Here is a 13,043-nt window from a genome sequence, read left to right as displayed (position 1 = left end):
TGTGCGTTTTGGAGTCAGACGGTCCTGGATTTTAATTCCGACGCTGCTGCGTCGGCTGTGAGGCCTGTCGAGTCCTGGGTGTTGGACACCAGGGGACACCGTGACACCGAGGTGACAGGAGGTGACAGGAGGTGTACCTCTTACTGCCGGCCACGCGGGGGTGCAGCGAATACCGTTTCCCTCAAACATGCCTGTATCCCCTCAGAGTCCTTGACAGTCCCTGTTGTCTGTTTTGTTTTCCGGTGGCTTCTCTCTCTGTCTCGCCCGCATCCCTGCCTGGGACGTCCCTGGGGCCAGCACCTGACTCTCCTCTGCCCCTGGCACCCGCTCCTGCGAGGCCCGCAGTCCTACCCGGGAGGGCCTCCTTCTGGGCCCGTTAAAAACCCACATGGCCCAGGTCTGCGTGCTTGGCTTTCGTTGCTTCAAACTCACGGCCGGGGAAACGTGACAAAGCCGGAGCTGGCGCTCTCGCTGCCGGTGACCCCGGCGGCTTTCCCTCCTGCACTTGCCGTCCGGAGCCTGGAGGGGCCCCGGGCAGGCGGCCTGCGGTCCTGTGCTGGGGACCCACGGGCCGGCCGTGCGCACCAGCACAAGCCCTCGGGGTACAAGCCCTCACTGGTGTGGGCGGGAGCCAGCAGGCTGGCAGGGAGGGGACGGGGCCAGAGAGGGCAGGGGCTGGGACCGGGCCCCTCTGTCTGGGGTTCTGAGTCCCTGTATCCTGCCGGCCCCTCTACTTGTGGGAAGAGGGGTGCAGGCATCTCCCCTAGAGGGTCCACGCCAGTGGCCCCAAGCTCCCTGTGGTGGGGGGACCCCTGAGCAGGTGGCCCTGTACTGGTGAGCAGCTCTCAAGCAGTAAGGAGGCAGCACAGGCCACGTGGCCTCCAGACCACTTTCCGGAGCCCTGGTGCTTCCTCGGGGCCACCGGGCACGGTCCCCATAATGACACGGGGACGTAGCTCTGACCACCAGCCCCTCCGTCCCAGGACCAAGTGCCAAGAGGGGGGCTCAACTCCGGGGACTGGGCTTTCCCTCCTCCAGGCCCCGAGAGCTTGTGTTTTCCCCTCCCGTGACATTTTTCTTTACATACGTGATAGTTCAAATGACTCGAGAAATGGGAAGTGGGAAGAGAAGGTTCTGGAAACCCCCCTCCCCCGAGCTTTTCTAATGCCGGCGCGGCGTCAGAAGCTGTCTGTGGCAGGCGCGGAGGCAGGGGCTCCGGGGGTGACAGAGGAGGGGGTTTCCTTTGGAAGTCACCTTCATTAGAACGATTCGAACGAGGTCACGAAGATACTCCATGCAACCGAGCTTCTGTTGTCAACAAAACCCTCGTGCCCGGGAGGAATTTTCGTACCTGCAAGATGGGGCAGTGTGGACGGCCGCGGGCGCCCCCGACTCGTCGCTAGCGTCTGACCCGTTGCCCCTCTCGTTCCGTCTTGCTCCGCACCTCGCGTTCCCTTTGCTGAAGTGGAAGCAGTCCTGAGGGGAGGGGCGCCCGGGGGGCTCAGTCAGTTAAGCGTCCGGCTCCCGTCACCATCTCAAGGTTCGTGGGACTGAGCCCCACGTCGGGCTCTGCGCTGACCCCGAGGAACCTGCCTGGGATTCTCTCTCTCCCCCTCCCTCTCTGTCCTTCCCCTGCTGGCTCTCCGCGTCTTTGGGGAGCTGGGAGAAGATCTGGAAATGTTCTTCTGGTCCACGTGGGGAGGGGGTTACAGGTGGAAAGACAGGTCCAGAGAGGAAAAGGGGCCCAGGAAGCCCGAGCTTGCGCCGGGCCTACGTCCGGGTCCGAGCGTTCCCTCCGGGCGGTCAGGACCCTGAGCTGCCGTGTGCCGCTGGGAGGGAGGAAGGTGTCGGGGGAACTCGGGGGCACCCCCAGTCCTTAGAGCGTGGGGGAGCCCCTCGCATCGACAGGGGGTCCTCCTGCTGAGAATCACCTGTGCTTCCCTGAGAGACTGGGGTCATGTTCCCAAGCAGGCGGGACGTCACTGCAGCCCGGGCCCCTCTCTCTGCCGGGTCGTGTCCCTGCTGGAGGCGGCAGGTGCCTCTGTGAAGGGGGGACGTCCAGTCTCCTTTACGGATCCGGTCACTGGTGACACGATGGTGGCTTCTGACTCAGGCCAGGGCGCAGGGAGTCCCCACCACGTGGGGAGTGAGGGACACAGCGTTCCAGAAGCCTTTGGGCATGAAGGGCCTGATGGGAGTGACTCTTGGCCTTTCTTGCCACTGGAGCAGCGTCCGGGGGGGGGGGGGGGGGGGGGGGCTGTGCCGGAATGTGCCGGCCCGGTGAGGGTGTGAACGGGGGCGGGGGGCGGGGAGCCCGGGCGTGCACGGAGGGGCAGGCAGGAGCCTGGGCCTGGTGAGGGCGTCCACGCGTCCAACGGCCCTCAGTATTTCATCCTTAGTTTGAGGATCAACCACAGCAGTTCGTGGGGCTCCCCTCCCACGGCCAAGATCGGGGCGGTGAGGTCACAGGGATCGTGGACATAGAGGTCACAAGGATCACGGAGTGGGGTCACAGGGATCGAGGACAGCGCAGTCACGGAGAAGTTGGCAAAGTCCAGACACCGTCAATCCCTCCATCCCAGTGTCCTCACGGCCTGGCTTGTGCCTCAGGTCCCCTCGGGTCCCAGGCGGCAGCACCAGCAGGGGTCGCCCGTGACTGTTTGTGAGGTTGTTGCCGACGTTCTGGTCACGGGCATTTTCCTCTTACAGTCGGTTGGTTCACAGTCAGGCTCCAGCACGTTCACAGGGGCTGTGTGTGTGTTAGTGCAGGGGTGTGTGTGTGTGTGTGTGTGTGTGTGTCAGTGTGATGCGTAAGTGCATGTATGTGTGAGCACGAGCGTGTGCGTGTATACGTGCATGTGAGCGAGTGTAAGCGTGATGCGTAAGCACGTGTGTGTGTGGTGTGGGTGCATCGTGTGCACGTGTGTGTGCGAGTATTGAGCGTGCGTGTATATGTGTGTGTGTGTGTGAGTGTGAGTGTGTGATGTGTAGGTGTGCGTGTGTGTGCATGTGTGGGAGCACGTGAGCGTGTGCCCCGAGGCGTGTGTGAGCGGAGGGGGAGCAATCCCGAAACCAAAGCCTGCCTTCAGCGACTCTCGGTAACAAGACCTCGTTTCCGTCCCCCTTTCTCCTTCCCTCGCAACCAGTACGTCCTTCACGGCCTCAGATGGACGTGAGCCCGCAGCTCCGCTGACGGGCGTGGGTCCGAAAGAACGCCAGCAGGGACTCGGCAGATATCCATGTGCACACCCACGTGCACTCCAGCGGCTCCCGCTACGGCCAGAAGACGCACGCGAGGTGCCGTGCACCGACAAGCCAGGGGAGCCACAAAGTGTGGTTTACACACGGGATGAAATACCGCGTAGCCTTGAAAGGGAAGGAGGTTGTGACACAGGAGACGGCCCGGATGAACCTCGAGGACACCGCGCTCGGGGACGTGAGCCGCAGTTCACGTACACGAGGCGGGCTAGCGCCGCTCACTCACGGGGACGGAGGGGGGGGCATGGTGGCTGCCGGGGCCCGGGTGGGGGCGGGGAGCTATCATTTAGCGGCTCAGAGTGATCGTCGCACGGGACGATGAAAGCGTTCGGGGGGCGGGCGGTGGGGATGGTGGCGCGAGAGCGTGGATGTGGTCACTGCCAGTGAACGTACGATCACGAGCGGTCACTGTGGGACATTCTGCGTGACAGGTGCGTGAGCACACATGCACACACACACACACACACACACACAAGTCAAATGGACCGTGTGCACCAAAACCTCGCCGAAGCGCGGTTCGTTCCGGCAAACCCCAAGGCAAGGCACTGTTGACTTTCGGCCCCTGGCTCTGAAGGTTGGTAAGACAAGGGTTTGACACGAGGCCGCAGCGTGACCCTCACCTGTGCCCGGTGACTCACGGGCCTCGTGCCGTGGCAGGAAGCGCGGAAGGGAGCCCCTCTGAGGCCGCAAGGCCGGTCCGCGCTCTTCTGAAGACGTCCGGTGCCGACCGTCCCCGAGAGCTCCGCCTCGTCGTCCCAAGGGGGCCTCGGCTTTCTGGGCCCGTGCCCGACGGCGTGGTGCCCGGTAGGACGAGGCGCCACGGCCGAGATTTGCGCGCGAGAGAGGCTGCCCAGGCTGTGGCAGCTACTGAGGTCGTACTGGACTCGGAAGTCCCTCGGGGGACCCCCACCCCCTGCTCTTGCTCGCGCTCCTTGTCTGCCTGGCCGAGCGCCTGCGAGGCAGTGAGGTGGGGCGGCCCGCACCGTGTGGTTGGGTGACCGTGGCCAGGAGGGTGCGGGCGGAGCCCCGTCGGGGGACCGTTGCTGGTCTAGGCAGGATGTGACGGGGGCGGGACGAGACTCGGCCTCCTCGGGTTGGGACATGTCTCGGAGGCAGCGCTGTCAGGACACGCCGCCAGGTGACACGTCGGGACGTGCCGTCAGGTGGACGTGGCGTGCGCGTTAAACAGAGCGGACGGGCACGGTCCCGGGCTCTGTGCTCGGCGGATGGCGACGCCATTTCCTGAGATGGGGACACGAGGGAGGAGTGGGCTGGGCTGGGGGCACGTGGGAAATCAGAAGTTTGGTCTGGACACGTGAAATCTGGGATGCCCGCTCACCATGTGGGTGGAGAGGCCAGGCAGGCAGGTGGGCCTGGGGGTCCGGGTTCACGGGAAGCACGTGGGAGAGGCACACTGAGCGGGAAGATGGCCCAGAGCTCCGCACGTCCTAGATCAGGCCCGGAGCGGGGAGCGGGGAGCGGGGAGGGCGCCCAGTGGCTTTGCTGTCGGGGCGGAGCTTACGGGCGGGGGCTGCCAGATGGTCCCACCCACACCACGAGGATGGGACCCACCCTGGGAAGTGTGGTCCCGTGACCCGGAAGAGCAGAGGTCAGGGGGTGACCATCCCACGCCGGGAAGGGAGGAACACCGAGCCTCGCTGCATCTCGGAAAACCTGTGTCCTGACTTCTTTCAGGAATGTTCTCGGCGACACCACAGCCTGAGTTCTCCTGATGGCGTCGTGATGGGGAGACACGTTTGTTTGAAACCTGTTCATAAAAAAACACAATTTTGATTTTGACAAAAAGAAGAATTGATCGAGAAACCCCTGGAACCAAGGACTTGAGGGCGACGAGGACACTCCGTCCCTGTCACCCCTCCTCCCTGCGTGTGGGTTCCGTTCGTGCTCGCCGACTTCCTCTCCCGGGTGACACAGCCCGTGCGGCCCCGTCGCCGGAGCCTGGGCGCCGGGGAGGGCGGTGTCGGCCGCACCGCGTTTCAGCGCTTAAAGCCTCGAGGGAGGGTTCCGGTTGTGCGGAGGTCAGGTGCCTGCCCCATCCGTCAGCTGTACTCAGGGTTTGGAGGGTTCGCGGCCGAGCACGTACCTCCAGCCGGGACCGCGTGATGGGGGCCGTGGAGCGGACGACCCCTCAGAATAAAAGGGAAGTGCTGCTGGACAAAACGATACATGTTCCTACAAAACCCGGTCAATAAAGACCCGTCTTTTCTTGAGCCGGGGAGGGACCTCCTTCACGGCGGACATAACGCTTCGATTATTTGGCAAATACTCACTCCCCTCCCGCTGCAGGAGGGGCCGTGTGATCCGCACCGTCCGGGGCGGTGGAGGCTTGAAGCCCGTTTCCGTGTTGGGCTCACGCCCTCGTGCGTCGGCCTTCTCCAGCAGCGGCACACAGGCCACTCGTCCCTCAGGGACGGGAGATGGCAGAGCGGGGCCGTCCCAGCCGCGTGCCCATCTGGCACCGGGGTCGGCTCCCCCGTCTGCCCAGCTGCGCTCACACCCGCGGGCACGCGGAGCCCCCGTCGGAGCGCTGCACGGGGCCGGGGGGCTCCTGACGCAACAGCATTACTGCAGGGGAGCCAGCTGACACGGCTGCCGCGCCTTCCTGTCCCAGCCTCAGCCCCACAGGCTCTCTGGGGCTCAAGTTCACCCTCTTCTCTTTCCCTGATGCCCCTTCGGAGCCACGGACGCGGCCCGTGTCCTCCACCAAACCCCGCACGTCTGCCGCTCGCGGTCTCCTGACCGCTCCTCGTCGGTCCCTGTGTGGTCCTGGCTCGGGCCTCATCGTCTGTGCCCGACGTGACCTCAGCGGCCGCGGTTAGGTTCCAGAACTTGTAAAGAACTGTTCAACTCGGTAAAGAGAACAATTTGAGTTTTTAGGAGACGGACGCGTGCTTTGAACGGATGCTTCGCGAAAAGAAGGTACAGAAACGGCCAGTGAACACACAGAGGTGTTAAAACCACAATGAGGTGTCACTCCAGACCCACCAGAAGGATAACATTACAAGGACAGACCACACGAGTGTTGGCGGGGAGGCGGGGCGCCCGGGGCCCCACGTGTGGCGGGGCTGGGGCACGGTGGCACGGTCACTTCAGCACATGCTGCAGCGGTTTCCAATGAGTTTGTGCTTATCCGTACAGAACGCCGCAGCCAGAACGAGCCGCTTACCGCACGGCCCCCGCCATCCCACCGCTAGATGTTTCCCTGGGAGAGACGAACACTCAGTCCGCTAGGAAGACTTGGCGTGCAGCGGTTTTTAGCAGCTTTATTCGTGACCTCCCAAACCACCGGGCGGAGAACAGATAAACCCCTCGAGGCAGATCCACACGACGGAACGTATCGCTCAGTAATAAAAAGGAACAAACTTGATTTTCTCAACCGCGTGCACGACCGAAGCCGTTCAGCTGAGCGCCAGAAGCCAGGCGTGTGCGCTGACTGATGTCCCGTTTGTGGGATTTCAGGCCAGGGAAAAGGAGCCCCCCGTGACATCCAGCAGACCAGTGGTGGCCCGTGGCCAGAGGGGGGCATAGGGGACCGGCCACAAAGGGGCACGAAGAGACGTCTTGGGGTGGTCGGAACGCTTCGTGTGCTGATGGGGATGTTGACACGGGTGAGAACTCACTGAAGGGGGCGCTTCAAGTGGATGGATTTTTATGTCTGGAAATCCTCCCTCAATAGCACTGATGAACAGCCTGTTTTCCCGGCTTCCTCAGTAATCAGTCCTGCAGAGATAGTACCTCCTAGATCACAGATCTGACCGTGTCTCTCCCCTGCATAAACCTCCTGAGGTTCAGGGGCGCCCGGGTGGCTCAGTCGGTTGAGCGTCCGACTTGGGCTCAGCTCACGATCTCAACATTTGTGGGTTCGAGCCCCACGTCGGGCTCTGTGCCGACGGCTCGGAGCCCGGAGCCTGCTTCGGATTCTGTGTCTCCCTCTCTCTCTGCCCCTCCCCCGCTCACACTCTTTCCCCTAAAAATAAATAAAAAACATTTAAAAAATTTTTTAAAAACCTCCCAAGGTTCCTCTTCCTTTTTGGCCCATTCCAAGCCCCCCGAGCTGCCGTGGCCTCGGATCCGCATGTGCTCTTGGCGTGGCTGAGAGCTGGGCCAGCTGGGTCGGGATGCCCATCTGTACTCCCCCCTGGCTGTGCTCAGGCTCGGCCCGACGGTCCTGTATTCGTCCCCAGGAGCCAGCTTGAAGCTGGCCTTCTCTCGGGGACGCCCCTGGCCCCCCCGCTGAACTTCAGGTCCTGTTGTGCTGTGCCAGTGTCCCTAACGCTCTGTGGCAGAAACACCTGGGGGTTTGGGAGACTCTTGCACCGTGAGCACCTGCTAACAGCACCACCCCTGGATGCCGCGCGGGGCCCCGCCCGTGGCAGGTGCTCAGCGAGCTCGGGGAGCGTCGGCCGGGGCAGCGGCTTCGGGGTGTTCTGAGTTCTTGCTCCGCACGGAGCGCTGCCCTCGGGCGGCCCGGTCTCACCTGCTGTCACCGGACACGCTCCTGCTTCCTCCCTTTCTGTTTTAGATCAGCTGTTCCATCCCGAGCAGGGAAAGTCCGAGGCCTTCTGCCACACTCACTCGACGGTCCCATTCAAACGGGCTCTTCTCCTGCGTACCTTCCCCCACGATGACATCCGGGGAGAGGAGAAGACTGCTTCCACTTTGCTGGGTGGAACTTGGTGCCAGAACCGATGTAGCTTCAGCCGTGACATCAGCGTCGGGAAAATCTCAGCGTGGCCGGCCGTGGTAGTGACAGAGCGCCGTGAGCCGGGCAACGGGTATCCAAGTAAGACGCAGACGGGGAAGGAGAGGCTGGTCCGGGCGCGCACCTGAGCGCACAGGTGCGAAGGACAGACTAGCGCAGTGTTCCAGGTGGCACACAGGCATTCTGTCTTATGTGGGACCGTTCGTAATTTTAACCTCCCCCTGGCCTTCCCCCCCCCCCCTTCCTCTTCCATCCCCTTTGTGGCCTCTACAACCGTAGTTGAAAATCCAACCCCAGGAGCCACGTCTGTGGACGCCTCTCTCCAGCCCTCCGTGCCTCCCAGCTCCCTTCCTTCCCAGCTCCGTGTTTTCTCCAGCACCCACCTAGGCCTTTCTCCCAAACACATCAGGAGACTTGGAGGGGGTCCTACCCGCTTATTTCGCTCACAGAACTTCCTGGAAATTTGTCTCCCTGGATGGAAAACAAGCTCCCACCAGGAGCCTCGTCACATTGGGACAGTGGCTTTTCTTTTTTTTTTTTTTTTCTTTTTTTTAATTAAAAAAAAAAAATTTTTTTTTAATGTTTATTTATTTTTGAGAGAGACGGAGACAGAATGTGAGCGGGTTAGGGGCAGAAAGAGGAGACACAGAATCCAAAACAGGCTCCAGGCTCCGAGCACAGAGCCCGACGCAGGGTTCGAACTCACAGACCATGAGATCATGACCTGAGCCGAAGTCAGACGCTCAACTGACGGAGCCCCCAGGCGCCCCAGGACAGTGGCTTTTCTTGACTGGGAGCAGACTGGCCTTTGTTGTTTTCTGATGGTTGAGGCGTGGCCCCAGCAGACGGACGGAGGCAGGTGTCCTGTGGTGCACATGCCCCTGCCCTTGTGTTGCCGACCAGTGCTCTCTGGAGAGTCAGCTCCCGCCACGGCCTCGGGAAAGGGACGCCGCTTGACTCACTCCGGCGCTAAGAGTAAGCCAGGGCTGGGGGCTCCCCCGAGCCACCTCCTGGAGCACCCAAAACCCCAGCAGTTTCCCCCACAGGTTCCGCCTTTGGGGAAAAGAGAAGTCGACCTCAGCAGCCTGTGCCTGAGGTCACGCACCGGGGCCCTGTCCTGGAGCTTGGGTTCCCCGGGCCACTCGCCAGCCAGGATCACCTCAGGGCTCTTCCCTCCTGCCCCCCATCGAACCCCGCCGGAACAGGAGGGGGCTGATGACACAGTGGGAGGCATGAGATCCAGGCCACCTTGTCTCCAGGGGGTTGTGACCCAGGGGGTTCGCAGCCCTGCCGTGGCCTGGTGGGAGCGGGGCTGGGCAGGGTGGCTCCGGACTGCCTCCTGGATCGCTCCCAGGTCAGTTTCCTCTCTGCCAGGCTGCTGTGAGGGCCACGCCGACTACACTGTGCCACCGTGTACGTCCGTGTGGGACCGTGTGTGTCCGTGATCTTGCACGTGCGGCCCACATCGTGCCGGCTTAGAACATCCTGCCCGTCCTCTGACGCTCCTCTTAGCAGTAAAAGTGGCGTGCGTTTCCTCTCCTTGAATCGGTGTGGGCTCGTGACTACCCATCCCGTAGGACAGAAATGGTGCCTCTGAGCTCTCGGCTGGGTGACGAACGGCCCGTCACATCCCGCACCTGTCACCGGAGCCCCTGAGCCGCCGCGAGACACGTGTGAGCCCTCTGAGGTCGCCATGCTGGAGAGACCGCACGGACAGACCCTGAGACTGCAGCCAGCCCGGCTTTCACACTCGTGAGGGAATACACTGGTTCAGGCCCCCAAGATCTGGGGTCTGGCCGGGGTAGCAGCGGATGGGCTGGAACCCGCTTGTGGAGATACGGCCATGTAGGTAAACACAGCAGAGAGATACGAGGCAGTTCCCGTGCAGGGATGTGGCAACAATTGCAGTCCCACAGCCCAACGTGCTTTGCAAACGGAAGAGGTGGTTGGTTGTTAAGGTGACTCACGCTCTTCCGCTTGTTGTTCTCAAACACTAACACTTCCCTCAGCCGGAGCCAAGGTGCCATGCTTCTCCGGTGGAAGCTTCCGGACAAGACGTGTACAGAGAAGGCCTTGGTCAGGCCACGGACGCTTGTGCGGTGCGGACAGATGTAGGAAGCCACCTGTCATTTCCCTCCGACCATCCGCCCCTGGGCCCACAGCAGATCAGTGGGACGCAGGTGCGTTTCCGGAACCTTGTCCTCGTTGCGTGTCCACAAACCTGGCTCCTCGCCTTAGGGTGGCTCCAGGAAGGGGCTTCCTCTGACTATTTCCTCCCGCTGCTCCTTTCGCGGCCTCCCCCCTCGCCTACTTTCTCCTGCACCAAAAACTCCCTCCGGGCAGAAATCTTGGTCTGTAGCACCTGACACGGTGCGTGGGTGCCTGTGGAATAGCTGGGCCCCGCTCATTCTGGCCGACTCCCTCAGCGTGCTCCGAGCAGACCCCCAATTCATACAAGGTTCTGCGTGCGGACAGAGCGGCTCAGGGGACTGTGCGCTGGCCCCCGGGAGTGCAGACCCGGACGGGGTGGCATTGAGAGAGGTCACCGTCCTCCGTGTCCGCACCTAGTCCGGGGCCAGCTGCTCGTCCCTGACCCTGCCAGCCCACCCACCTCGGTCCCCCTGCACTTCCCAAAACGAGAAGTCATTCTCTTTGGTAAAGACTCTGTCTTTCTCTCTCCCACCTGTTCTTGCCTGGAAACTCTGAAATAAAGTGAACACGCTGCAATTTTTAAGAGCCTTTACGGCAACACCTTTGTGGGTGCAGACCGGGCAGATGGAGCCCTGAATTCGGCTGGCCCCCGGGGCGATATAAATGCCCTCCGTTTATTCACCGAAGACCGACTGCGCGCCTCCCGGGTGCGGCTGGGGCACTGGCGCGCGAGAGAAAGTGAGCCCTGGCCTCGCAATGCCTAACCGCGGTTCTTACAGCACACGCTTGCACTGCTTTTCCGGAAACACTCACGACCATGGGAGTATGAGGGGCAGTCTCAGGTCCCTGACACGCCCCATCCCTTCGGAGGTTCTCATGACGCCCAGCGGCGTCCGGAGGGGAGAAGGCCGCTGCTCTTGGCTTCTGCTCCGTGGGTGAGTGGACGCAGTGGTGAGGGCAGGGGAGGACCTTCCCGGGGACACGCTCCTCCGTTCCGTGCGGGTCCCCTGTCACCCCAGGACTCCAGGATCAGGGCGTGTGACGTTCAGGTTTGCGGGGACACCCTGTGCGGGAGGCAGGAGCGGGGAGGCCGGAGAGGCCGGGAGGAGGAGGGAGGTTGGCCGGGAGACCCTCTCGCCCGCGGTGCAGTCTGAGAGCGTTGATGGAGCGGCCTATGGGGCAGATGTACCTGCCGCCGGGGGGACTCGGGACGCAGCCGCGGGGCCGATGCCATCACGTTCCCGAAGGAGGAGGCCTGACAGGTGCCCCTTCACGGCCACCTCGAGCCCCGTCACCATCCCCTTCAGTCCCCGCGTGAAATACAAGTCAGCATGAATTTCCCCCGGGTTGTAGTGGTTCGTGGAAACTGACGGAAAGGCTCGCGGTCACTCCACAAGTGGATGGAAAGTGAACTCTGCTTCTCCAGGGACCCCGTGTTGCCCGCGCGCTCTCTTTCAACCCCCACGGCTCCCGCCTGCTGGCAGCACGGCCGGCCGGGGAGGGGGTGACCCCCAAACACCTGAACCACCGTGCGCTCTGCTGAGGAGACTTGAAATCCGCCCTCGGTCCCCGACGCTCCTCTCAGCCAGACACTTGGCCACGTCCGACCCCGGGTCCCCAGGCCGCTGCCCGAGCTCCAGACGGTGATAGGGGTGCCCTTCACGTCCCGCTGCGCACTTGCCCAGCTCCGTCCTTGCGGGGAAGCCGCGTCTCCTCGGTGCAGGGGCAGGTGCGGGGAGAGGGAAGGGGCCGCGTTCGCACAGCGCCGGCCGACCGGGCTTCCCGCCTTGTCCCACCTCTGCCCCAATGCCAGCCTGCCCTCCCCGTCCCTTCCCGTCCCATCGTAGAGATGCAGGGCCCGCGGTGGGCAAGGAGGGAGGCGGCGGGGCGAGGCCGGAGCCGGGGACTGGTGTGCGCCTAAGTCTAGAGCCCCGTCTGGTCCCGCGGTTTCTGATTCAGACGTGGGATAATTTACCCGATTTCAGAACGCGGTGCGAGCAGGACTCTGCTGTGTGTCTGGCAGGGGGGAAGACCGAGGGGGTGTCGCCCGCCCGTGTCACCCGTGCTCAAGTCCCAGGGGGCGAGGGTGAGCCGCCAGAGCCTCGCTCCAGAGGCCCCTGTTCTGTCTGCTTCGGACGGAAGTTCCCTCCCAGATCTTCACGAACCCGCGGCAGCCGCTGGGTGGCTGTGTGGGACACTTCTCTGCGGGTGGCATTCACATCGTGTGAAACGACCCGTTTACCAGCGGACGGGGCGGCCGTGCCCAGTATACTGATGGTGCCGTGCGACCACCTCGCGGCTCCCCAACGTCTCGTCACAAATCCCACCCTGTTCCCAGGAAGGAGTAGCCCCCGCCTTAGCCCCTGGCGGCCCCCAGTCCGCTGTCTCCACGGGTCCGCTTGTTCCGGGCGGCCCATACCGAATGGAATCACAGCACGGCGCCTACCTGGCTTGCTTGCCTTGGCCCCGTGGTGTGTCGGAGCCCCGTCCCTGTTGCAGCCCAGCTCGCTACCTCGTTCCTCTCGTGGCTGAGTGACGTTCCGCCACTTACCCGTTTATCCGGCGGTGACCGTTGGCACTGTGGAATCGAGCCGGTCGCCGTCCCCGGCGCTGCGGTGCAGGTCGCGTGCGGGGGTGTGGGCCCCTGTTTTCAGACCAGGGGCGAGCTCCGCAGTGGAGCTGCTGAGCCGTCTGGTAATCCCACGCGCCACCCTCCGAGGAACGGCCGCGTTCCCGCGGGGGCCGCCGCCCGGCCTGCCCACCAGCCGCGTGGGAGCGCTCCGGCTTCTCCACATCCTCCCACAGGAGACATTTGAGCGCCTGCGTCCACCGCTCACGGTTTGAGGAAGTGGGCTCTCGCTGAACCGTTTTCCTCCTTCGCGCTGTCAACTTTCTCTTTCACACCCGGCCC

At 63.0% G+C, this 13,043-nt stretch overlaps 1 protein-coding gene across 3 annotated transcripts; it reads right to left on the bottom strand.

Annotated features, from left to right (window-relative positions):
* Nucleotides 1-1,190: 1,190 nt before the first annotated feature.
* LOC115515415 lies at nt 1,191-13,008 on the bottom strand. 3 transcript variants are annotated; one of them, XM_030317214.1, is made up of 4 exons: nt 12,684-13,008; nt 4,598-5,026; nt 3,879-4,500; nt 1,191-1,476 (listed from the first exon to the last, which is right to left on the bottom strand). In XM_030317214.1, exons 3-4 carry the CDS (start codon nt 4,359-4,361, stop codon nt 1,315-1,317), a joined length of 645 nt encoding a protein of 214 aa, XP_030173074.1. In that variant the 5' UTR covers nt 4,362-4,500; nt 4,598-5,026; nt 12,684-13,008; the 3' UTR covers nt 1,191-1,314. The 3 variants fall into 3 exon arrangements, 1 of the variants encoding a protein (XP_030173074.1); XR_003969259.1 differs by having other exon boundaries at nt 1,932-5,026; nt 12,684-13,004; XR_003969260.1 differs by lacking the exons at nt 1,191-1,476; nt 12,684-13,008 and adding an exon at nt 10,946-11,030 and having other exon boundaries at nt 2,562-5,026.
* Nucleotides 13,009-13,043: the final 35 nt, after the last annotated feature.

The sequence above is a fragment of the Lynx canadensis genome, chromosome B3 (genome assembly GCF_007474595.2).
Source record: "Lynx canadensis isolate LIC74 chromosome B3, mLynCan4.pri.v2, whole genome shotgun sequence".
In the NCBI taxonomy this organism is placed as follows: Eukaryota; Metazoa; Chordata; class Mammalia; order Carnivora; family Felidae; genus Lynx; species Lynx canadensis.
The sequence above is the reverse complement of the archived record's forward strand: the minus strand, read 5'-3'. Positions and strand labels throughout refer to the sequence as shown.